Source organism: Psittacula echo (assembly GCF_963264785.1).
Source record: "Psittacula echo genome assembly, chromosome: 7".
Lineage (NCBI taxonomy): Eukaryota > Metazoa > Chordata > Aves > Psittaciformes > Psittacidae > Psittacula > Psittacula echo.
In genome coordinates, this window is record NC_137740.1 from 46,413,608 (window position 1) to 46,439,122 (window position 25,515).

Consider the following 25,515-nt stretch of genomic DNA (forward strand, 5'->3'; position numbering starts at 1 on the left):
TTTACAGAATCTGACATTTCCAAGATACGCTTCGCTTTTACAGCCACCGTCCTTCCCTGAATGACCTATATTTAACTCCGGGCTCATGTAAGAGCTGCCTCAGGTGGCACCCTCATTTCTCAGGCATGCATTGCGACAAAAGCACAAAACATAAATAAATAAACCCGCCTTGCATCATGCCATCCTGCGAGCCTCCGCGGAGGGATACGCCTACCGGTGACATGATTCACAGGGGCACAAGTGACATCCGGGAGACTTCAAAGAGCAAGAAATAGGAAGAGGAACAAACCGCCTCTCTTTTTTTCGCTGTGCATAGCAAGGTTCATACCAGACAGCCAAAGCACGGAGTAAATGCTGTCTGTATGGGGCCACAGCCCGTTTTCCACAGGCAAAGCTCACGCCACCCATACTGCAGCGGGGCCCGATCACGCTTCCCGTGTGGGTGCCGACACCTGCAATTTAGCCCTAATGAAGCCCCTACCACAAGCACAAGAAGCAGGACATTGAGGGAGCGGGAAGTGCCGCCCACAACAAAGCACAACAAACCCACCGCACACCACATCAGCCGCCCTACTGGGACCCTCCGGTCCACACCAGCCCCGCCGCACCCCCCAGCCTCGCTTGGCCCCGCCCCGCCTAGTCCCTCTCCGCCAATCAGGGGCGCCCTCTGCTTCCGCGCACCTCTCCTTGCCCGCCGCGATGGTGACAGCTCGGAGCCGCCTGGCCCCGCCCGCCAGAGAAGCGCAACCGGCCGTCTCGCGAGAGCGGCGGAAGCCTCACGAGAGCGGCGGGGCGACTGCCCCCCCTCCCCTCCCCCCCTTTCCCCCCCCTCCCCCCCCACAGGCGGCGCTCCGCCCCGCGGCCCTCCCGCCGCCGCCGCCCCCGCGGCCGGATCTGTGTCTCGCTGGCTGCTGGCTGGGCGGTGGGAAGGAAGGCAGAGGAAGGGGGGGTGCTTGGCTCTGCGCACTGAGCGATGTTTGTCCGCCATCGCGGCGGAGGAGGAGGGTGAAGGAAGCGCCGCCGCCGGAGCGAGGGGCCTGCGCCGCCGCCTCGCCCCTCGCCGCCTCCCCCGCGGCTCCCCCCGCCTCGACTCGGCCCGGCCCTCCCGGTCTCCGCGCAGCACCGGGGGCCGCAGCCCGGAGTGAAGGTCGCCAGCGGTCTCCCCCGCCCGGCGCCCGGCTCCCGGCCCCACTCCCGGGGTCTGCCACCCCGCCGCGCGTCTCCCGGCGCCCCTCCGGACGGGAGGCGCCGCAGCCGCCGGGCCCGAAGATGTCGAACCTGAGCAAGGGGACGGGCAGCCGGAAGGACACCAAGATGCGGATCCGAGCCTTCCCTGTGAGTACCGGGCCTAGGTCGGGCAGAGCGCCCGCGCCAGGCCCCGGCCTCCGCTTGCCCGCAGGCCCCGCGGCCTCGCCGCCCCGTCAGCCGCGCCGTGTGCCCGGGGCCGCGGGACAAGCGGGCTGGGCCGGCCACGAGCAGAGGTGGCCTGGGAGGGGGCCGCCTGTGCGAGCTGTGCCGGGTGAGCTGTCAGCCGGCCGGCGGCCTCGGGCACCCCCATGCGAGCTGCGAGGGGTTCGGGGGGACGTGCGGGACCTGCATCCCGGGGAGCAGTGGTGTCTGCCGCACGCACGGCGAGTGGGAGGTGGAGGAACTGGTCCCCGCGATTATCGTCTCCCTCATCAGTCAAGCAAATCAATTACGAAAATCCACGTACGGCCGTTTGGGGGTGTGTGTGTGAATCTCTTCTTTGTTTTCAGGGAAAAAGCCTCAAAGGAGTCGGAGATTATACGCCTACATCAACAAAATTAGTTAGCCCCGGAAGGGGGGTGTGTGTGTATTTATTTACGTCTTCTGGAGAGTTTCCTCTTGATGAATTTATCGCACTCTGCTCTGTAAAAGAGGCTCTAAGTCGTATGATTATGAGATTTTGGTGGCACAATGCCAGCTATTCAGAAGATGTTACTGTAAACATCTAGGTGTAGGTAACTTTCATGCATGTTCGGTAGAGCCATGAGCGTGCCATCCCTTTGAGTTACAGAGGGGAATGAGCCAGATGATTAAACTGCCATAAAGCTTGCTGTGTTTTGACAGTTGGTTCAATTAAAGCTTACAACAGCATTAACAGCTACAATGCTATTAATGATATTGAGAAATGAGAGAAATGGAAAAGTTTCAGTCTGCCAGAGGATGGCCAGGAAGTGTGTATGTACGTTTTTGTCGCTGTATACATTAAAAAGAAGATACTTGGTTGAGTCACTGGCTTTAAGGTTTAATGTTAACTTTTTGATGCTACATCTGATCCCAGTAGGCAGTAGTGTAGAACTAATGTGGCTTGCCTTTATAGAGAAACTGGACATACCTGTTTGTTTTCTGCAAGGAATATATCAATGTATTTGTTTCATCAAAACTTTTGCCGATGAAATTAGGAAATTTTTTATATTCTCAGCAGCTAGCTTAATTGTATGCATCGATTTATACATCTCTTTTGTTTTCCTCTACTTTTAATCATTGACAGTTATATTTAATGGTAAAAGTTAAAAAGAAAAAATAGCCTATGAAATTATGAATTTCAGCTGATGAAAGGTTTTTGATCTCTGAATGATATTTACTTCTATAAACACCCTTTTCAAAGAAGTGTTGGATTATAGGAATAAAGAAAAAAGACTGCAACATATATAAGGCTAGCATGCAAGTAGTAGGAAGGCCTGTAAAAAATAAACCATGACAAAACCATTATGTATATCTTATTAGAAACTATATGAAGAATATGGCCATATTTTAACTTGATAAACTGATTAATTTATTCCAACCGTGAGGATGTCAATATGGGTCAGCCAACAAAGGCAGACTTAGCAATGGGATGAACTTTAGTTTGTGTTTTACTTTTTCACCAGTATTGTAAATGAGCATCTGCAGTTAGTTTGGTGGTGAAGAATGCTTGTATAGAGAATTGCTCTTGCATAAGATTAAATGTGGTCATCAAGGTTTTTTCCTTTTGAAACTGTTTTTGCTAGCATTGTCTGGCTTTTCAGTTGCTTCAGGAATGGCTAGGTTAGAAGTTTTTTAAAAGTCATCCTCTCCCTAAAGTAATTCAATAAGTCAGTAGGCATCAGTACCTACAGATCTTAAATGTTGACATCTGTTGACAACACTTTTACAAGTGTCTCCTTCAATGTATTTTCTTTTTTAAGACATTTCATTGACGAGTCTGTTGATAAAGTGTTTACAGGAAAGAAGCATGTACTTGGTTGAGAGGTTTGGAGGGTTTTCTCTTTCATAATTGCAGAAGGGAATAGCTGCAGTTTGTGCAAAAATTTTAATATGAATTTTGTGGAGGCCTAAGGGCATGTATAGCTTTGGTCCTGCGAATAGTGCCACTCACTGCAGTGGGATTATTCCTGTCAATGAAGTTGCATTTGTGTGGGGGATAGAGCCCATATTTAAAAAGCATACTATTTGTACTTCAGCTACTGATCTTCACTCTTTTATTTCAAATTTGATGGTTCTGCATTTCAGTTCTCAATTAAAAAATGCTTCCAGAGATGACTTCATGGGCTGCTTCAATTTGTTGTCTTATTGATCATCTTTCTTCAGCAGGTCTGTTTGTTGTAAATTAGTTTGCTTCTTGCGTGGAGGTAGCTATATACTATTGCATTAAACTAGAAGTAGCCAAATTGGACAGGAGGCAACTACCACCATGTAGCTTCTTCAATATTTTTTTCATAATGTTTTTTGTATTTCTGGTGTTGATGCATTTTACAGTAGCTAGAGGAAAGGAGAAATAGTCATTTGCAATATATTACTGCACCAAAGTTTTCCTTTTCTGCCTTACTAGAAACTAAGTGGAAATTGAGCGAAACATTTGAAAACCACCAGTGTTGCACATAGAGGTTATAATGTTCTGGAGTTAGTTTTATTCTAGATTCCTTCTTTATTATTTTTTGTAATTGGTGGCAGATTATCTGTCACCTCAAGTGTCCATTAGTGTTCGCTAGCTTCTGGTATGTGCTCTGTGCTTTTTCTTACCTCAAGGGCAATGACTTTGAGTACATGGCTTACTGTTTTGAAGCAGGTTGTAGAGTAATCAAAAGTGCTCAAGGAAAATAGTTTTCTGTACATTTAACCAAGTTTTCTGTTCACAATAGAAAAAATGTATTTATTTTCCTTATTTAAAACCTTAGTGAAAAGAAGTTTCTTGTCTTCTCTTAGTGGTCTTGACTTAGACAGTGATAAACTTTGTGTCAGAAGTAATCCAGTTGAGGATGCATTCTTTCTTGAGAATTCAGACTTGGGCATTTTCAGAAAAAATCTGGAAAGAATAATGGAAGTATTTTTAATGAAAGTAGTGTATGTTCAGTAGAACAAACTGATGAGATTGTTTGTTTGTGTAGTTAAGTAACTGTAGGTACCACCATAGAAGACTTTGATTGTGCTACTTTCAATAACTGCTCATGGTACTTTTAACAGCTTCATCATATATAGCTGTTCTATATTTGTGTAAGGCCTATCCAGATAGCGTTCAGACCAGAGTTAAGGCAAGAGATGGAATAGAGTAATAGTGCTTTTGAGGGAGTGTAGTGGTTTTTTTTGTTTCTTAAGCAGTCTTTAAATAAACTTTGTTTCAAATTCATACACATTGCAACAAATAAGATTATGTTGAGGTTGGACACTAAAAGTAACAGAATGGAATGATGGGGTTGGAAGGGACCTTGAAGATCATCTAGTTCCACGCCCTCTGTCATGGGCAGGGACACCTTCCTCTAGAAAACTGATTTCTTAAATGTCAGGTAATTGTTAGTGGTGTAAGCTGGATATAGTTTGTAAGGTTTTAGTGGGTTGTTTTTTTGGTTTTTTTTGTTTTTTTTTTTTTTTTTTAATGATTTGGAGGAGTGCAGTAGTATTCTTCCTGAATGCACAGTATGTACAATATGCAAAATTTCAGGTTTGGTACTTCTACAAAACATGAATTAAGTGCACCTATTTTGAGAAGTGTTGGGGGTTGTTTTCTTACCTTCTCTGGTTTAGTATATGATATTCTCAGGGTCTCAGATTGGCTTTCTTTGTTTAACCCTCAGTGAACCCATTACTGCTGGCTAAAAGAATACTTTAAAAGCTCCCAAACAAGCTTGCAGCAAACCTAGTTTGTGGATGATTCAGTTGATATATGAAAAGTGGTGCCAAAGAATGTGAAATTTGCACATAAAACTTTTGGAAAGATGTGGTGTCTGTATCAGAGATATAGCATGTATAAATTATGCTTCCTATAAGTGTGTTTGAGCTGTGTTGCTGTGACTGTTTAGCTGGTGGAAAACAGTAACCTTAAATGTGGTTTTGATGGAAAAGTTGTACAAAGTGAAAAATGCACTTCTTACTGAAGTAAACAAGGAGAATTTGGAAAGCATTTTGGGAATTTATTTTCAAAAGTCATGGAAGTAATGTTAAGCTGTGTTGAGTGAACGTTTTTGCAAGAACATATCCTTCTCTCAGTGCGATGTGTCAGTTGTCACCATAAAATAGTTTGGACAGTTCTGTCTGAAAACCAGCATGACCTGGTGTAGGTTACTGGGTTTGATCTTTATAGTCAGGTTTTTGTTGAGTGCTTTTAATCATTTTCATTTCCTGCAGAGCTATCTTCTCTAGAGCAATGCTACAAAGTAGTGTTTTGCCAGTTCTCGGAACTATTCCAGTGGATCAGTATTACATGGTTGCATTATGAATTCTGAAAAGTATTTAGAGATATCCTACATATGTACTTTCAGTAGAATTAGTCAAGTGTGTGTGTGTGTTTATATATATATGTATATATGTATAAAAACTTCACTGATTCATTTTGTTTGAAATACCTGTACCAGAGAAAATTCTCATTTCATCTGGTCTTGTGCAAAAAGGCGAACAGCCTTTTTTTCTTTCAGACCCATTTATCAATTGATGTTGCTTCTTCCTCAAAGTTCTGTAAACTTAGAAGTAAATGGCTTCAACTATTCTATCAGAAAGTATTAAGACTCATATTTTCATTGCCACTGCACCATTCTCCTCAGATCTAACAGCCACTTGTTTCAGGCTTTGTGTATGCAGAAGGCGTATTTTTTTTCCTCAGGGAATGCTGACTGCTTCTGTGTTTTGTTTTGAATTTTGTGGAACTGATGCAAGTTGAGATGAGGTTTGTTAGATTTACGCTTCAACCTAAAATGTGTAGATCTACCAATTCGAGAGGTTGATCCAAATTTGGTGTCTTCTGTGAGCATTTTATAGCAGGTAAACCATAGCAAATGTGCTGAACTGTGATTAAGGTTTTATGTGTTCAGATTATGTAAGCAGTGCTTGTATTTCTGCTTTGGCCTATAACCAATACAGCGTGTGTGCTATACCAGTGAGTGGATAGAGAGTCATGGAGGATGGGATGAGGTTAGAATTGGAGATGGTTTACTGCAGGCTTTTTCAGTTCTGATTAAAATAATGTAAGCTCACTCAGTGCAGCAAGATCTTTTGGTTAACTTAATATTTTACAGGGTTGGCTTTGTGAATCCTGATTGCTTTATATTCTCAAACATATAAGAGCATCTTAGCTATTAACTCATATAGTTTATACAGTAGTAAAAAGTTAATGTTCACAATTAAAATGTTAGTAGGCTTAAAGCCTAGAATTAAACAAAAAAACCCCTAAACCACTGTTTATCTTATTCAAAGGGAAAAGGTGGCTTGGTGTAAGTCTCTCCACCCCCTCATTCTGGTGTTATACAGTAGTGCATTATTAAACAGGAGTTAGTGTTTTTTCCTTGGTAGTGGTAGGTAAAAGGGCTTTATGAGAGTTGCTGTAAAACTGATCAGGAGTTTTTGATATTCTGCATGAAGAGTTACAATAATAGTAAGGAACATAAAAATTCAATCGAGTTTTCCCTTAGGGAAAAAAGTTACATTGTTTCAAAATGTTTCTTTTTCTTAATCTTTTGTGTGCAGGTGCATACAGTGTAAGTGGCAACCTTTCTCAGGATTTCAAACATGTATTCTGAAGTCTTTGGCTTTGATCTATAGGGCAATTAATCAGTAGTACAGGCACTTTTAAATTTTCGTCATCTCAACTGATCTGCAGTGTCTGATAATCTCTCTGTATGTGATGAAAACATTTTGTGGTAGACTGGGACAGATCTTCTTAAGATTGTTTAAGTCCTTTCATAAAATGCATGGTGGTTCTGTTACAGTCCGAAATAGGTTCTTGACCTTGTGCATATGATCACTGAATGTTATATTTGGTTTTTAGTAGCTATACATGTGAAATAGCAACTTTTGAGAAGTGAGCTTGTGTTTCTCATTCTGAGTCAGTTTTTGTAGAAACAAGGAGTAGGAAAGTGCTGTAGCAGAAAACCATAGCATGGCCAAGCATACTTCTTATCTGTTATTTTTCTGAAGTTCAGTTAAAGCCAATAGAATTTTTAAGTCGCTAATGGTTCTTTCATGAGGGTGAAAGTACTGGTGTATCAGCAGAAGTACCTACTGTTGGATGACTTAAAAGAACTTCCTTATTGACATTTTTAACATATGCATTTTGGGGAAGGAGAAAAGTGTCTTTTATACCCAAGTACAGGAAGGAGAGCAAAACTATAATAAACACGTTTGAATGGTGCATGCTGTGGAGTTGCTGGGATCCTTCAAGTAGTTGTACGCAAAATTAGTGTTTGAGGGCTGAAACTGTGTTGCTTGAAGTTTAAATAAGGTATAATAGTGTGGAAAAATGTACGCAGTAACTTGCTTTATTTGTTTATGGTTATGGATGAGGTGCATTTGTGGAAATGCCAATTTTTGGTTTAGTACTAATGAGCATAAACATTAAAGACAATAATGAATTATGCTTGTGAATGATATAGAGTTAGCTAGCTTATATAATAAAATTCACAACATTCGTTTCTTATACTACATATAGTCAGACTACAGGCTGTGCGTGTCTCTTACATTTTGCATGGAAGATTCTTTATTGAAATAATTTTTTTTTACTTCCACACTACTTTTGTTTTTAAAGCGTTAGTAGCATCTGAGCAGACCAATTTTTTGATAACTGATATTTTTGGCTTTTTAATTAATTTTTTTTCTGTTACACTCATTCCAGTGTAAGTCTTGCTCTTTCAGGCACTGCTGATTTGTGCATCTAGTCATGGTGTATGCACTATATGGTGCAAAAATCCCCCCAGAGAAAGGTTATTGTCAGCATGCAGTGGTATTGATTATCTGTAAATATGTGAGTTATTAAGTGTATCTTCCTTCCCCTCCTGAAGTAAGCAAAAAAGAAGTCCTCTGGCCTCTTTCTATCGTAAAATTTTATCTTATTTACTGTACAAATCCTTGTATTGTTATGCTGATAGCATTAAGGAGGAGGAGTTGTCATCAAGCCCCCAAAGTCTCTAAAAGCTCTCCTGCCCCTCCCTCGCCCTTTCTTCCTTTATTCACCCCCAAATAATTCGTTGTGTTCCTTGTTTTGAAATGACTTCAGGAAATGTGCCTACAGTCTGTATAAGTTGGTGTATATTTTGCATTTTTTCTCTTTAAATAGTGTTGATTTGTGAACAATTGTAAAATATTGAACTACTTGTGGGTTTACTTAAAAAAAGAAAATAAACCACAACAAAAAAGGACCACCCCCCTCTCCCCCTCAAAACAAAACAGAAGCAAACCAAAAAATCCTCAAAACCAAGAAAAACCATCTTGTAGGATTTGCACTGAAGTTCAGTGGGCAAGGAATGGGCCATTTGTGGTTCAGGGAAGCTTTCTGAACCCAGATAATTGAGAATGGAAAGTTAATGAACTAATGGATTTATTTTTTGCAAGGAGAGATGATACCCCTGAGGAGACTGTGCCTTCCACAGAAGGTACGGATGTACAGAACAGCATTGCTCTTTCCCCTGGCACGGGAGATTGAGGCATGCAGCATCCCTGTTATTCTTTAAAGTCATTAAAATGTTAATAGTATACAAATCGTCAGTAGGAAAGATTTGCCAAAACAACCCCACCATGATTTTGCCTCTTACTAGATTAATGCTGTGGGTTTCCACTTTGAAGTGTTGGAATGATGTGATCACATACTGAATCAGAGTTTTAAACTTAGGTTTGGTTTGGTATTTTGTCAAAAATAGAGGAAATATTTCTGTGGGTTTAGAGTTAGGAGTGATATGACTGGCAGGCTGGGGTCTGATAGTGCTGCTTCTGTGTTCAGTGACCCTGTTGTCTGTTATGGCTACTGCATTTTACCTGAGATGCTGCAGTCCCATGCTTGGGTTTTAAAAGGAGATGGAGTGTCAGGGACCTAAATCCAATTGAAATTTCAGAGTTCCAGCTATTTTTAATCTTTGCTAGTAAGTCTTGTTAAGTTGTAAGTAAACAAGCATCTTTCCTTTCTTAAGACTTTTGTGAGTTGGAAGTAATTCCAGTAGAAGAATGAGCCACCTTCCATATGCTGCAGGGTAAGGGTCTGCACATGGGCAGTTATCCTCAAAGCAGCTTACTTGGGATATTTGCAGTTGAATGTACTTTGTGGTAGCTCACTCATAGTCGCATAGTTCTTGGATTTTGAAAAGCGTGTCCTTGGCTGTTCTAAGATTTTATTGCAGTGGAATGCAGATAACTTGAATGAAATTTTTAGGCTCCGTCCTTTTTTTGTAGATGGGGAAAGGCATGCCCAGTAGTTTGTAAAATTTTGTGCCACTGTTTCCACTGTCTGTCCTTTCACCTTTGACAGGAGTGTGTTTGACAGCTGTGGGCACACAGCTGAGCTCTTGAAGTGCAGATCTACCTGTTTGTCTCTCCGTGTGCCTTCTAGACCCTCCAGGATTCTGCTGACATATGAGGGTGATGATTCATGCCCAGAAATTCAGCTCTTCATTCAATTTCTGCTGTTCTCATTATGTTCAAGCATTTTCTTTTAACACTGACTTTGTTTAGGATTGAAAACTTAAAGCTATTGTCTTTCAGGAACATATTTCCTGCTTTTACACAAGCCTTTCAGTTTTTTCCTGCCATAACTTTGAGTGAAGTTGTTTTAGGATTGCTGCTTCTAAAGTGGGTCGGGATGGCTCTGAATTTCTCATTAGTCTTCAAAATACCGATATTCATTTTTATTCTTTTGGTTAGGAGAGAGGAAGTAGGCATATCTTTGGTGTAGAATCTTCATATTTTTCTTCTGTTTCATTCAGAATGGTTTGTTTTGGTTGTTTTTTTTTGTTGTTGTTAAACAGTCCTTAAAAGTCAGTCCTGATCTGACCTCTTTTTTCCCCATGCATGTTATTTGAACCTTAAGTAATCAATACAACTATGGAAATAAGACAAAAACTTAGTTTATGTCTGAAAATGCTTTTCTTACCTTACAAAGTTAAATGTGAAAGATCAGACTTTCTGAAGTGTAAGCTTAGATCTGAACTTTAGCTCTGATGGTTTCCAAATTAGTATAGAAGTATAGACAGTTGTTCTATACTACCGTTAGGTTGAAGTGTTCTTAGGAAATAAGTAGTTTCATTGTAGGTGTTTTATAATCCTCCTTTGTTTTCAGGCACTATAGTAATGAATGCTATAGAAATGTTACTGAATGTGTTAAAAAGAACCTTGGTTAATAGTACAGGCAATGTCACTACTTTGGCTATTTGGCACTTCCATTCTATAGTAGTATCAACTATCTTTTGAACTAGAACTTCCTATATTCAGCCTCTTACCAGTTCAGTTCTTCTAGAAGCTTGCACAAAAGCAGTTGTTACCTTTCTAAATACAACTCTTTTAAAACAAGTTTTGTAATGGAATGGCAAGCGGGCAGGAGCTTGTACAATGGCAAAGGAGATGTACTCATTTACAGATGATGCTTTTTCAAAGGCATTTGTATTTGTCTGCAGGTGCTGGGAAGGGGGAGGTAACTTAAAAACTGGCATTTCTGTATTTTTAATTAAATATTGTTCTGCTAGCCTCTTCAGGCAAAGCATGCAGTTCTGGAATAAAGTCTGTGGTGTAATCAGTAGTGTCTTTGAAAATTTATGTTGAAAAGAAGTTGATATTGTTTTTCCACAGTATCCAGTCCTTCTGGAGGACAACATTCTTCAGGCCTTCCTGACTTAAGCATATAGAATCATACACATATGTGTTTATTTCATATCTATTTCAAGGGGTTTGGGTCTTGTGGAAAATAAACAGTAAGACCGATGAATGTGTAAGAGACAGTTAAGCTTTGTCTAGGTGATTGTAAATACCGTGTTTATTGACTTTGATTATCCTATGGTGTTACTTAACTCACTGATGCGGTTTTTATACAGAACCTTAAAGACTGGTTTGTATGAATCCATGTATACCAATAAGTGAATGAAAAATGAGGCTGGTGAGCTATCATTCGTTTTTCATTGACCCACTCAGATGAGTAATATTCTGTATGAATATCTTACCTGTGTGAATGAGAGTTCTGTTTGTATTAATGAGAGTGACTGTTGGAAGGTGTGTTTTGTATGCTGAGCATTCTGAATTGCAAATTGAACCTGTAAGTTGATTTTTAGACTAATATAGTTTGTCCTTAATGGACCTCTAGGGGAGGAAAAAGGTAAGTTTGTCCATGAACTTGCATGTGTTGTGCAAGAGTCTGAATCTGTAATGGAAAAATTGAAAAAATTGCTAAATCGGAGAGTCTCAAGTGTCTTAAAGTAGTGAATACTCATGGGCCTTGTTTTGGATTAAATAGGTGCTGTTAAATAGTATGCTTCTGCAATTTACTGCTGACTAAATATTTTGTGTTCTACAGTTGAGAGATGATGTGAAACTGTCTTCTGAAAGACTGTTGACCTTAGTCTTTGTGTATACCATGCATTCTTAGAGTTGATCATTAGTAGTTATAACACAAAACATGAGTTAGTGATGGGAAGGTGTGGGAAGGTCCGTAAATGGGGAGATGTCTATGTTCACAGAATCAGCACTGTGTAATTTTGTGTTTCAGTTTATGCTTATTTGTTTGCCTCTCCAGGTTGTCTCCATTGTTTATGTATTGTTTAAAGAAATGAAACAGTAAGTTTTAGATTATCTTTTGTTTTGTGTTAATTCAGTAGCAGCTCAAATTTACATAGTTCATAGTCACAGTTCAGATGAAGCAGGTAGCTGGAAGGAGTTGGTGTTCTCACTTTTTCCCCCCTTTCTTCCAAGATATAATGCTCCACAGATTTTCAAGACTAAAATTGAGGAAGAGCATTTGGGAAAAAAAAGAATAAATTGTATTAAATAAAAGTTGAAATTTAGCATAAGTGACATATGTTGGCAGTTTAGCGCTAGTCTCTTTCTTAATCAGTTCCTAAAATGTGAAAGAGAAATCAGTCTGATATTTCTTTAAATTTGTTCAGTCTCCTAAACATGTCACAACTGTTGCTGCAGTATGAAATTTTCTATTAAGGACTTCTTTTAAACTTTTCATATAGGCTGTTAAATTGCTATTGTGTGGTGAAGCTCTTGTCAGGTCTACCTGTAGTGCTGCCAAATGTTATCTTTTGAGAGGAGGAGCAAATTTTTTTCCTGGGCCTTAGATTTACTAGGAAAGGAAGTTCTAGGAGGATATTACAGTTTGCTGTAAGGCTTATCAAAACCAATCAACCAAACCCCTTCCTCTTCAAGCTCCCACCCTGAAGCAGCACTTGTCTTGTGATGAGACTAGTAGTTCTAGACAATGCCTTGGAGGTAGACCAAATCTGTCAGGCACTACACAGGAGGTAGAACTCCATCTTTTAAGGAACAATCGCACTTTAATCTACTTGCCTCTTTTGCTCCATGCTAGCAGAATAGCTTTTAATTGCTGCAGAACCATTTTAAGCAAAGTGGGGAAGGAAAGGGGTTTGCTGCAGCTCTTGGGTATTTCAGTTGACAAAGAGGATTCCCTTTTTTGACTTAGTTGTGTGTTTTACTTGCTTCTGCTGCGTAAAGCCTGACAGAGCTGGGAAGGAGAGGTGGATATTGCGATTCCTGTGTTTCTGCTACTGACTATTGTCACGGAGTCTTGCCTGTTCTACAGAGGTTCAGGCCTTTTTTGAGGTCAGACTAGAGATGTTTTTTCTCTTGACCTTTATGGGATTACTGTCAGCACTGGTTACTCAGCTCATCTTCTGAGCCCAGAAGGGAGCATGGTGCAGGCCATGAATATTTCTTGCAGGAGGAATCTGGAGAAGTTTAGTGTAGAGATTGCCCACCCAAACAAGGATAAGGCTTGTATCTTAAGGGATGAGTGAAGAGCAAAACACATATATTAAAAACATATGACAATACTTAATATTGTAAATGATAACTGCCATATGCCATAAGCAAACTACAGGCATAGATTCCCACCACCACAAACACCCCTGAGGGAGTATAATAGTGTAGTAGGTATTTCCTGACACTCCTAGGAGATGTGGATAATACTGGATCATCATCTCCAGTTATTGTTATAAGTCACCTTTGAGCAAAAGCCTAGTTATTAGGATCAGTTTTGGTGGCACATTACTATGACTTCCCTGTCAATCTTTCAGCGGATGGCCAAAGTGGACTAGATGCAGGAGAACAGCAGTAGGTTACAGTATCACAGTATGCTAGAGATTGGAAGGGACCTCAAAAGATCATCTAGTCCAATCCCCCTGCCGGAGCAGGAATACCTAGATAAGGTTACACAGGAATGTGTCCAGGCAGGTCTTGAATGTCTCCAGAGAAGGAGACTCCACAGCCCCCCTTGGCAGCCTGTTCCAGTGTTCCGTCACCCTCACTGAGAAGAAGTTTCTTCTCAAGTTTAAGTGGAACTTCCTGTGTTCCAGTTTGTACCCATTACCCCTTGTCCTATCATTGTTTGCCACTGAGAAGAGCCTGGCTCTATCCTCGTGACACTCCCCCTTTATATGTTTATATACACTAATAAGGTCCCCCCTCAGTCTCCTCTTCTCCAAACTATAGAGACCCAGCTCCCTCAGCCTTTCCTCATAAGGGAGATGCTCCACTCCCTGAATCATCTTAATTGCCCTGCGCTGGACTCTCTCCAGCAGGTCCCTGTCCTTCTTGAACTGTGGGGCCCAGAACTGGACACAATATTCCAGATGCGGTCTCACCAGGGCAGAGTAGAGAGGAAGGAGGACCTCTCTCGACCTACTGACCACCCCCCTTCTAATACACCCCAGGATGCCATTGGCCTTCCTGGCCACAAGGGCACAGTGTTGGCTCATGGTCATCCTGCTGTCCACTAGGACCCCCAGGTCCCTCTGCCCTACACTGCTCTCTAACAGGTCGTTCCCCAACCTATATTGGAACCTGGGGTTGTTCCTGCCCAGATGCAGGACTCTACACTTTCCCTTGTTATATTTCATCAAGTTTCTCCCTGCCCAACTCTCCAGCCTGTCCAGGTCTCGCTGGATGGCAGCACAGCCTTCTGGTGTGTCAGCCACTCCTCCCAGCTTAGTGTCATCAGCAAACTTGCTGACAGTACACTCAATTCCCTCATCTAAATCATTGATGAATATATTAAATAATACTGGTCCCAGTACTGACCCTTGAGGCACTCCACTAGATACAGGCCTCCAACTAGACTCCGCCCCATAGACTACAACTCTCTGGCTTCTGTCCTTCAGCCAGTTCGCAGTCCACCTCACTACCTGATCATCCAGACCACACTTCCTCAATTTAGCTATGAGGATGCTGTGGGAGACTGTGTCAAATGCTTTGCTGAAGTCAAGGTTAGGGTGTCTCTTACTTTCTTGATGCTCCCTCTCTTAGCTTCCAGTTGTGTTTTTTGGTATATAGCAGTCAACCTATTCAGGTAATACTCTAGAGGAATTTTGTGCCTGGTTGGTTTGGTAGTTCAGAGATTAGTTGTTTTTATTTGTGAGTGTGTGTTATGGAGTTGTTTGCTTCTTCAGTACTGATGTTTCTTAGGCAGTGAGGTGTAGCCAGTATATCCTCTTCCAGATATGCTCATTGCTGTGCAGTGATGAAAACCTCAAAATCTGGAGAAGTATAAATGTTGAGCTCTCCATTTATCATTAAGAGGGGTGCATTTTATCTGCTCTGTAGTTGAAGAATGTATAGTTCCATATCCTAATATGCTATTTTGAGGTGTTCTTGGAGCAAACACTAGGCAATGGATCACTGTCATCTCCAATACTTGTATTTTAAGTTTAACAATATTGGAAGGGTTTATAAAATTTCCAATAGTGATTAGGTTCTGAGGCAGAAAATGTGTTGCTCTTGACCTTTTCTGGATAACCTCAGCCAAGCTTCATCCAGAGGGAAGGATCCTGGCTAAGGATGCTGAGTTATTGTGTAACAGATTATTTAATATTATATTGGTGAATGCCCTGTCTTGAAATGGAAGTAAAAACTGTTAGTTTTGTCAGCCTCCCTTGCCTTTTGGACTGTAGGTCAGGACCCTTGTGGCAGTTTTAGATGGCAGCAGTCAGCTCCTGCTCATTTGGTCTGCTGAGGGGTAGGAAATGAGGAAGTGAGAACAGACTGCAATTACTAGGTGCAAATGTTTACTCCTAGAGCTGCTAACTAACTTTGCTGGTATCCACTCACTTCCTTCAAGGTAGAGAGCGTAAACACTTGAATTCTGTACTTTCAGTGAGTTCTCACTCCAGTGCTGTGGTGCATTAGACCTAAAGGATGTCATGAAAAGGAATGAGGCAGATGATACTTACGTTTTCTGAAAACTTTGACAAATGCTGTGCTGCAGTAGTCATTTCCAAATTGATCTGTTTCACCTGGTGGTGTACAGAATTGTGATAAGTGCTCTGCAGCTGGTCTGTGTTAAAATTGAGTAGTGGTGTTTGTGCCCTGTTCTGCAAGTGTGTTTGCAGTCTGTTTAAAACTTCTGAGAATTAACAGTGCCCTATTTGGTCTGAGATCTTTGTGAGAACTTTACAGAACTTGTCTAGAAACTTCTTTTGCAAGGATGAGAAGCTATGTCTAGTCTCTAGTACTGTGATTACTGGTTCAAGTGTCTCCTGGTTTTGCTGGTTGGTAAATTCCTGCTGGATACTCCTGCTGAAATTCTGTAGGCCAGCTATTGCCTCTTCCTCACTTCATTCTTAACCACCTCTTGTTTAAGAAGACTAAGTAGCTACTTCTGGTAAAAGTAAGCTGGTGTAAGCCATCAAGAATTCAACAGGTTCTTAATTGTTTACTGCTGTAAACTGCCTTTCCTTACAATTCGTCTTTTAAGGAGCTCTTATAAGTAAGAGGAGCAAGTTCTGTAGTGTTAAGGGCAAAACGACCAACTGACAACATGAAATAAAGTTGCATTCGAAGAAAGTATTGTAAAAGCTAAATTGTCATTTCCATTCTATACACCCCAAAGCATTTACTTCTATGCAAAGTAATCTGGATCTCCAGCAGTAAATCTGTTTGTTCTGCATGAATCTGGGAGATTGTGGTGTTCTTTGATAGTAGTTAGTAAAAGCTAGGGAACAAATGCCTAGTTCTGCTGGTGAAAAGCGTTTTGTTGTTCACCTGTGTTATCCAGCAATGCATTTCTTTTGGAAGACAGGTACTGGCACTTTTAAAAGGTTACGTTTAACTTGTAAGCCTGGTTTTTCTGGCTTCCTCAGTATACAGCTGTAATATGTATCACCAAATCACAGAAGAGTTGAGGTTGGGAGGCACCTCTGGAGGTCATCTTGTCATACTGCCCTGCTCAAGCAGGGTCATCTAGAGCCAGTTATTCAGGACTGTACCCAGATGGTTTTTGAGTTTCATTAAAGATGGAGACTCCACAACCTCTCTGGGCAACCTGTGTCAGTGCTTGATTACTCTCATGGTAAAAAAAGGTTTCCTGATGTTCAGAGGGAATTTCCTGTGTTTCAGTTTGTGTTCGTTGCCTCTGGTCCTGTCACTGGGCACCACTGGAGAGAGCCTGGCTCCCTCTTCTGTACACCCTCCCTTTTAAGTATTTGCATACATTGATTTGATCCCTGCAAAGCTTCTCTAAGTTAAACAGACCTGACTCTTGGCCTTTCCTCATATGAAAGGTTCTACTGGTGAGTTATCTTAGTGGCCTTTCACTGCACTTTCTCTTGTATGTCTGTGCCTGTGTTTACAGAGGAGCCCAGAGCTGGACACAGTAGTCCACATGTGTCTCACCAGTGATGGGTAGAGCCCTGAACCTGCTGGCAGCTGTCCTTCGGATGCAGCCCAGGATACCATTTAACCTTCTTTGCCTCAAGGGCCCATTGGTTCATTGTCAACTTGATGTCCAAGAGCACCAGGTTCTTTTCTGCCACACTGCTTTCCAGCCAGTTGGTTCCAGCATGTATTAATACATCATGGGGTTGTTCCTCCCAGGGACAGGATGTTGCACTTCCCTTTAAACTACGTGACTAGGAGGGAGATGATAATATTTTGCATGAAGTTTTATGTTAGTACCAAAGCTACTTGAATAGAGTTGTTTGACCTTTTTGATTTAAGGAATGACAAAGTTATTTGGAAGAGCAGATGACTACTATTAGCTTCTAGGAGGGAGAGATGGAGAAATATATTCATGACTGTTACTAGCTTTACCTGCTGGTGTCATGCTTTTCAGGTGGCAGTAGACTGCTGACAGTGATTGTTTATTCGGTCTTGGAGACTTCAGTAGGATAGACAAACATTGTTGAAGAAAGGGCTCGCAGTAAGGCAGTACTGTGGCATAAAGGATCTTATGAGTCCTTTGCTGACTTTTTTTTTTTTTTTTTTTTTTTGGTGGAATGATTGCACTTTCATGTACAATGACATTTTAGTCTAATTTCCTCAAGATGTACTTCTGCTACACTTTGAGCTCAGATATTTGTGTGTTAAAGTTGCATCTTTGAATCATTAGCATTTGGGCAGCGGTTTGTGGAAGTTTTCCAACTAGCGGCTTCTTATAAACATCTCTCTCTCCTGCCAATAACAGACTTGATCTCTCTCCCATTCCCCAAGAAAGGTAATGTTCAGATAAACTGGAGTACATTTATGTATTTCCCCTCTTTGGGCACTGGTTTCTTACTATATTGGTAAATCCAGGAGTAACCACTACTGAAATTACTGGGACTTCGCTTCTGAAAGATTTTCTCAACCTGGGAGTTTGTTGGTTTTGGGGTTTTTTTTGTTGTTTTCTTCCCAAAGCACCAGCAGAAGCAGTAATCTAGTTTTTGCTTAAATTTGCGAGACTGAAAGGCACAAGCAAGGCATTACAAGTACAACAACTGTGGAGTTCATTTTCAAAATATAACCATTGGAAGAAATCTGGGAATAAGCCTGGAAAAACATCTGGATTCTGATCCTGTATTCATATTTGTGGATCACTTACAGGCTTTGTTGTTGATAGGGAACTAGAGAGTTGCATAAATCTTCGCTCCTGGGTCAGACTGGGAGATTAGAATCACAGTTCTCTAATAGTGATTTTAGAGATGCTTTTGTACAGAATTCTGAAAGATGCCAAATTGTTCTAATAGCATCACAAACTTATTTATTGCTCAGTTGTTTGTGGGGGTTTTGTGTTTGGCTTTTGGTTCCTTTTACTTATTTATTTTTTATTTTTATTTTTGTGATGGCAGGACAGCCGGTAGGAAAAGGAGTAGTTTTTCACCTTGGGAAGAAGGAGGTTCTATGAGTTTCCATCAAGCTTTATTTCCAAGGAGGCACAGACTCTGGATTCCATAGGCTAATGCCTCTATGATTTACTCTGCATACAAGCCTGACTTAAGGAAGGGGGGTGAAGAAACATGAACGTGTGAGTTAAGTACTCCAAGGGTAGATTTAATCACTGTGATTCTTACATAGCTTTGAGGGTAAATAATACAGGAAGGCCTCTTCTGTTCAAAAGCTAAACAACTCTTCAGCTGTGGAGAGGAAATAATAAACTTTTGCTAAAGCTTTACTGCAGTGACTTACTGTCCAATAGAATTGAGTTATTTAAAGCATTAGGAGTCTTTGCTTTGTTAGAAAACACTCCTGCAAAAAAGCCAGCTACGCTAGGTCTTTTTTGGAAGATAGTGCTCTTCTAACTTGGTATCTTAGAACTTTAGCGCACCTGTTTCCACAAAGCTTCACAGATATTAATCTGAAGTCAGTAGCAGAATAGGAAGCTGCATTGAGAAGCGGAGTCCCTCATGCTTACTCTTAAAAGGTAGTAAGATAAATTTATAATACTATTTCAGACATTTCTATATATTTATCCCATGGACATGTGTACTCTTTAAAATTACCTTTTACGGATCTCTCTTGCATTTCCAAAGCAGCTCATGGTGTACTAATTGTTAAGGGGCAGAAAGCTCTGGGTTTGCATTTATGTTCAGTCAGTTTGGTGCAAATAATGTTACAATCATTCCTTGGTTTTTATTTATTTTTTTTAAATAGCATTTGGATTGAAAGTAGGAGGATTAAACAATTCACTTATTTAGCTTTTTCTTGAACAGATCCCAGTTATTAGATGTTAAAGATCACAGATGTTAAAGATCTTGAACAGATCCCAGTAATTAGATGTGCATATCTGTAATGTACAGAAATGTTTACTGGCTGACCAACCCAGTAAACATAAAATCAATGCTGCAAATACCTCTTCAGACTAGTGTCTGGTGATTTGCTTGTTTTATACAGGTCATACTTTTGTTTTTTTAAATACAGTGGGCAATTAAATTGCAGTTGAGATAAAAAGGTTGTCATGTTGGCTGGGAGATTTTTGATTCACAAAGGGAGAAAATGGCATTGGGAAGTGTTGGTTTAAGTGCATGTTTGTTTAAAATCAAACCCTTTTTTTTTCTTTTTTTTTTTTTTTTTTTTAAAGGAAAACTGGAAAGCTTTCTACTTGGATTGCTGTCTGCAATTCTAAATGGTTGTCTTCAGTATCAGTTCTTGTAAAATTGCTTGTTCAGGAAGGCTTTAGAAAATAATTTACCTGAAGAGGCACCAATGTAGCAAATGTAAATTAAAAAGGAAATAACTGACCTTTCAATATTACACATAGCAAGATAAGCAAAAAGCGGGGAGGATGACATTCCCCAATTTCTCTGCTACTTTGAGGTTTTGATTTTTGGAGATAGGGAGCCAAGATTTTTTTTTTTCAATGGGTGTGTGATTTTTTTGGTTGGTTTAGGTGTATAGTGACATACCTCTTAAGTTACATACTTGGTTCAGTTTGGTTACATACAGACTAGTAGTTCTGGTATCAGGAGAGTGGGAAAAGCAGCAGTAGGATTATTTTTATTATTAAAATATTTGTATTTAACCAAAACTCAAAAAAAAAAAAAAAAAAAAAAAAAAAAAAAAAAAAAAAGGAGGATGCAGCTTGTTTTGATTTTGTTCAGCAGCTCGTTCCCTCCCAGGGCAGCGAATGGCCTATCCTTATTATGAGCTGTACTTTTGTCTCTAATGCCTAGAAAAACTGACATTTTGAAATTGCATGTAAAAATGTACTTTTACTGAAAAGAAGTTCTGCCAATCATTATGTTTTATTACGAATGCTGGCAAATCCACTCTTCTGTGTCCTTTCTGTGCTCACTTAGTGGGTTTTGGGTGGAAGGTGGGGGAGAAAAGAGGTATACCAGGACTGGTCATGATTTTCTTTTATAATGTTATGCCTTTACTCTTTTACTACTTACAGCTTCTGTTTTCAAGGCTGCTTTGACAATATTTGTAGACTCAAGGATATTTTCTTTCTTCACAGTAATTCTGGGAATAGTGTTTTTTTCCTCTTGAGCCTTTTTCATTAGATGTAAAATGCTAGATTAGTTGTTTTTGTTTTTTTTTTTTTGTATAAAGTAAACCAGACTTAACTTTAAACACTGCATTTTAAATTTGGTTCAATTAAAATGTGTTTGATTTTTAGTGAGGTTTTTTTTTGGGGGGGTTGTTTTGTTTTGGCTTTTTTCAGTTGGCTCAATCGCAAACTTTAAGAATACTGACATCTGATATCTTGTTGCTACTCTTGCTTGCTATCCCAGATGCTGCTTTATCTATAAAGCATCATATTTTGAAGCACCTTGCAGAGGTAAAACACAGTTGAAAACTGATTCATGCTATGTGCTAGATAGTAAATTTCAATAGATGTTTTGCTGTTATATTGAGACTATTTCTTGTAAGAGTTTCTCTCATTCTCTGATTTCTTCTTTATTGCTGTAGCTTTATGTGAAATATTCACTGAAGTATATAGTGTCTGAATAACAGACCAAGCAGATGCATATTCTCCTAACCACTTGATGCATATCCTATAGCAAGTTATTCAACCACATCTGTGCAATGGAAATATGTTCAATACAGTTGTTAATTTTGGACATTTGTGGGGTATTTCAACACCTCTAAGTACTTAAATTATAGGGCACAATATTGTAGGCATGTAATTCTTTGGCCATTAGTACATTGCTGTAAATAAAGAATAACTAGTGAGCTCAAACAGATGACTAAGTAAGTTTGCTAACTCTGTGTCAGAGATTATTATCTTCTATTGTACAGGTTGATTTGGGGTCTGGTTAAGCAGAGCAGTGTTGCATTATGATTTATGAGCTGCCAAGTAGCATGTTAGTATGGGGCAAAACTATGAGGACAGTCAGTGTCAACACTGCAGAGAAAGTGTAGGGAAGAAACTCATGTCTGTGATTACCTGCCTTCCCACCTGCACAGGCTTTGGAGTTGGGTTCTGTGGATTTGAAGCTCTGAAGTAGAAGAGCATTAAACTTTTGCAAATTATGATTTTGATAACTATTTCTTGAAATCCCCATAACTTTCATAAATAGTTTTTCTTCTGATAAATTTTGAGAAACCTTGTGATAATGGAATCAACAAAATGTGGCAGAAACACTGCTCCTGGAGTTGCAGTTTCCAGAGATAACTTTCTGTAGTGATCTTTCTTGAGTCTAAATAATAATGTATTGTTTTGTTTTTACAGATGACTATGGATGAGAAATATGTGAACAGTATTTGGGATCTCCTAAAAAATGCAATCCAAGAAATCCAGCGTAAGAACAATAGCGGTCTCAGTTTTGAGGAGCTGTATAGGAATGCATATACAATGGTGTTGCATAAACATGGAGAAAAGCTCTACACTGGACTAAGAGAAGTGGTCACTGAGCATCTAATAAACAAGGTATGTCATTTTATGAATTAAAATCAAAGTGTCTTATACAAAAGAATTCTAAATAGGTACTTAAATGACAAAAACAGAACTTAATTCTACGATTCTGTGATTTATTATATTATTATGTTGCCTTGTGTTGAAGTGGTATTGCCATCCTCAAAAATGGTAGCTTAGAGCTAACATCAGGCTTAAATGACTTCATATTCCAGATACTTTTTGCTGTAAATTACTGGTGGAGGTCAGATCATATCAAGTATTTGACAGTGTATAGTAGGAAACAACTTCAGCTGAAGCATAACTGTTGAGAGCTGGGAATTTCTAAGAAAAGGATTGTGGCCTTTTGATGGAATTTTGTGACTTTCTCGGAACAAATTTTGTTTTGTTTTCTAGTCAGTTTTTTGTTTGTTTGGTTTTTTTTTGGGGGTTTTGGGTTTTTTTTCAGTCTCTGGAGGAAAATAAACACCAGTGTAAGAACATGTTTGTTATGGGCTAATGAACTAATTCACAAGTTAGTGAGAGTTGTGCTAGGATTACATGGTTTCAAGAGGGGGTAGGCAGTGTACAAAAACATCAGTGCGGCAACAACGAAAAGTCCTGAGTAGTCCGCATGCTATCATTTTAGCCTTTTCAAAACCATGTAATTTGGTCAAAATGATAGGCAGAAATTTCTTGTTCCTGAAGATGTGAAGAGCTCTTTTCTCAGATGATACATCTTGTTTTAAATCAGTCTTTGTAAGGAACGGTTAGGGTTGACTAACAATATGTCACTGAAAAAGGTTTAAAGCTTGTTTTTTAGGAGTCTAGGTAATATTTCGTGGTAATAGGATCCTAAGTGTAGGGAAGATGCCTTACTCTTTGTGGTAACATCCATAGCTGCTTGTCTCTGAAAAGAGATAAATGCCACCTCTTTGATCCCATACGCTGGCTATGGGTCCAGATGGAGTATCTGTTCTGTTATTACAGTATTTGGAAAGGAAAGTCATGTGTGTTGAATGATCACTGCTGGCTGATACACAGAATGTGGTTGGGAGGTTAATGTCTAAATAACGGCGAGTTTCTTGTCCTAAATGGAGTTAACTGCTGTGGCACAGAAGTGTATTATTTCTTCTAAAATCTTAGTTTTTAAAAACGTAGTCCAGACAAGTATAGTCTAAATTGCTTTGCATGTGGGGCTTTTTAATTGTTTGCATGAGATGAAACATCCTATATGAAGTAGCTAAATAATTTATGGCTTTCCTCTATACTTGTAGCACATCTGTGGCTCTCAAACACTTCTGTTTTCATCATCTGTGCATTCATAATCTGTGCTATTCATATAAAATGTGGCAAATGGCTGAGACTTTTTGTGCCTTGTTCTTGTATGTGGCTATATTTAAAATCTATACTTAATCATGACACTAACTTTTGTTCTTCCTAGGCTTTCGGTTTATCCTAGTTTAATTAGAGGAGAGCTTCTTATCTTTGTTCTTAGCTATTCTACGTGTTAAAAACTACCCATGTGCAAAATTAGTTATTCTGAAGGGCTGATGGAGCAAGCTGACAAAAGAGCAGAGGATCCTTTGAGTTTGTTGTGTCACTGCACTGGCTGAGAGGGTTGCACAGATACCAGCATAATAAAAAATGACAATTTAATGCTATTTTATCTGATGCTTAAAAAAATCCGAAGCATCTTCTCTAGTCATCTAGTTTTCTAATCTTTAATATGATGAATCAAATTATATCTGTGTGTCCAGGTAACATAAAATAGATGATCAGAAGGTTGAGGTTTTTTTAATTTTCTAAATAAAAATGCTAACTACTGAATTTTAGTAGTAAAATGCTGTAAAGCTTAAAAGGTTAATTTATCCAGATGTCTGATGATGCCAACCTATACATGAAATAATCCCGGGAATAGATTAAACAAAAGTAAAAGTTGACCTCTGTCAAAAAGCTCTGAAAAATAGGTAACTTCTGTAGGCTCAAAGCTAATCCTTTTGGTGGTTAGCTTAAGAAAATTGAGGCAGTTACAGGTGGAGATACGGGAAAAATAAGGCATTGTTTATTAAGAAATAGGATCAGTTCTATAACAGCATCTTATGATTGTGCCATTAGTACTTGCAAGAGAGAAAAAGTTTTTGTTTAACCTTACACTTATGTAACAGCAGTTCTAGAGGAATCTTGAGTTTTCAGTGCCTTTGCAAGAGCAGCTCTCTGTTAAATGTTAAGTAGCTAATTAATAATAAATGCTCTCATCACAAGTCTTTGTAATCTTCAATGCAGAGAATCAATGGTGGATGCTAGAGTTTAGAAGAGGGGGATTTTGCCAACTGAAGTGTTGTTCATGAAATCTCTTAACTTTTTTATCAAAATGAAAATGTGCAACATGAATAGATTTTAGGAAAGGCTACATTCAGTTCAGGAAGTATATCTGAGGAGCCAAACCCAAATTTTGAATTGCTAGAATCCTTGAAACATAATTGTAATTTGCTGTCCACAGCTGCTGGTAATCTTCCTAAAAAAAAGTTACATGCCTGTAGTATTTCAGTCATGCTGGTTAATTAAATGTAATGTAAAAGACTACGTAGAGGCAATGTATTTGTTCATATATTTTTACAAATAGTTTTCAGACTTGGAAAGAAAAAAAATTGGTTTTGGTGTGGCACAGTTAAAAGATATATTTCTGCTTATTTAATTGCTAGGTGAAAGTTGTGCCTGCTCAGCATCTTTATTAGAAAGAAACCAAACACTTTAAAGAAGAAAATTATTTAACTTCTGAACAAGAAAACATTATACTGTGTATTGTCTTTACAGCCTGTTTAATGTAAAATGATAGGTGCCAGCATGATCTGTACAAGATACAAGGACACAAGCAAGTTACTAAAAACTATGCTTGGTTTTTAACATGCAGACCTTAATGGCTTGTAGTTGCAGTCACCAGGTTCTGGCTGCTTGATGAAGGTAGTAGTAAGCCAAATTGTTTACTGCGCATCATTGACAGGAGTCAGCGGTCTTGAACTACCTTGGCTTTACTACAGGGTAAGGACAAGCTAAGCCTTGTCTTTGCCTGTGTATTTACATCATTATTATAGTACATCTAGAACTGAATTTTAAAGTAGTGTGGAATAAGAAGTGCTGAAACCTTTCATCCTAATTTAGGCATTTAATTCTTGTGCATTTGGTGCTTCATTGATTCCTCCCCGTCTTGTCCTTTGGCAGTCCTGTAGCTTGATGTGGACACTCTTGCTTCATGTTTCTCAAGCCTACTCTGTTACTTTTTCACTCAACTGTTGTAAAAGTGTTTTAAAAAAAATAACACACAAAGGTTAGTTTGCAGCTCTCTAAACCACTTGATGATAAACAACATCACTTGTGTTGGAATAAAAAAACCTTCAAGTTAAGAAGTTTGCAGGATAGTATTTTTAAAGTTCCCTTAGTTTTTACAAACACTTCATAGTCTAGTGAAATCTAAACCTGTGACATGCAACATATCATGCACA

The 25,515-nt window shown here is 39.5% G+C and overlaps 1 protein-coding gene across 5 annotated transcripts in view; it reads left to right on the forward strand.

Moving 5' to 3' along the window:
• The first annotated feature begins 838 nt into the window (after positions 1 to 838).
• CUL3 (cullin 3) overlaps positions 839 to 25,515 on the forward strand; it is a 62,137-nt gene continuing 37,460 nt past the window's right edge. The window contains exons 1-2 of one of the 5 annotated variants that reach the window (XR_013957346.1): positions 839 to 1,335; positions 21,851 to 22,048. Coding sequence is in view for 4 of the 5 variants with exons in the window: in XM_080622687.1 (XP_080478813.1) it covers positions 1,270 to 1,335; positions 21,851 to 22,048 (264 nt within the window). In the remaining variant the exon portion in view is untranslated. Of the gene's footprint in view, positions 1,336 to 17,275; positions 18,701 to 21,850; positions 22,049 to 25,515 lie in introns of those variants that run through there. The other 4 variants (XM_080622687.1, XM_080622685.1, XM_080622686.1 and 1 more) reach the window with 4 other exon arrangements.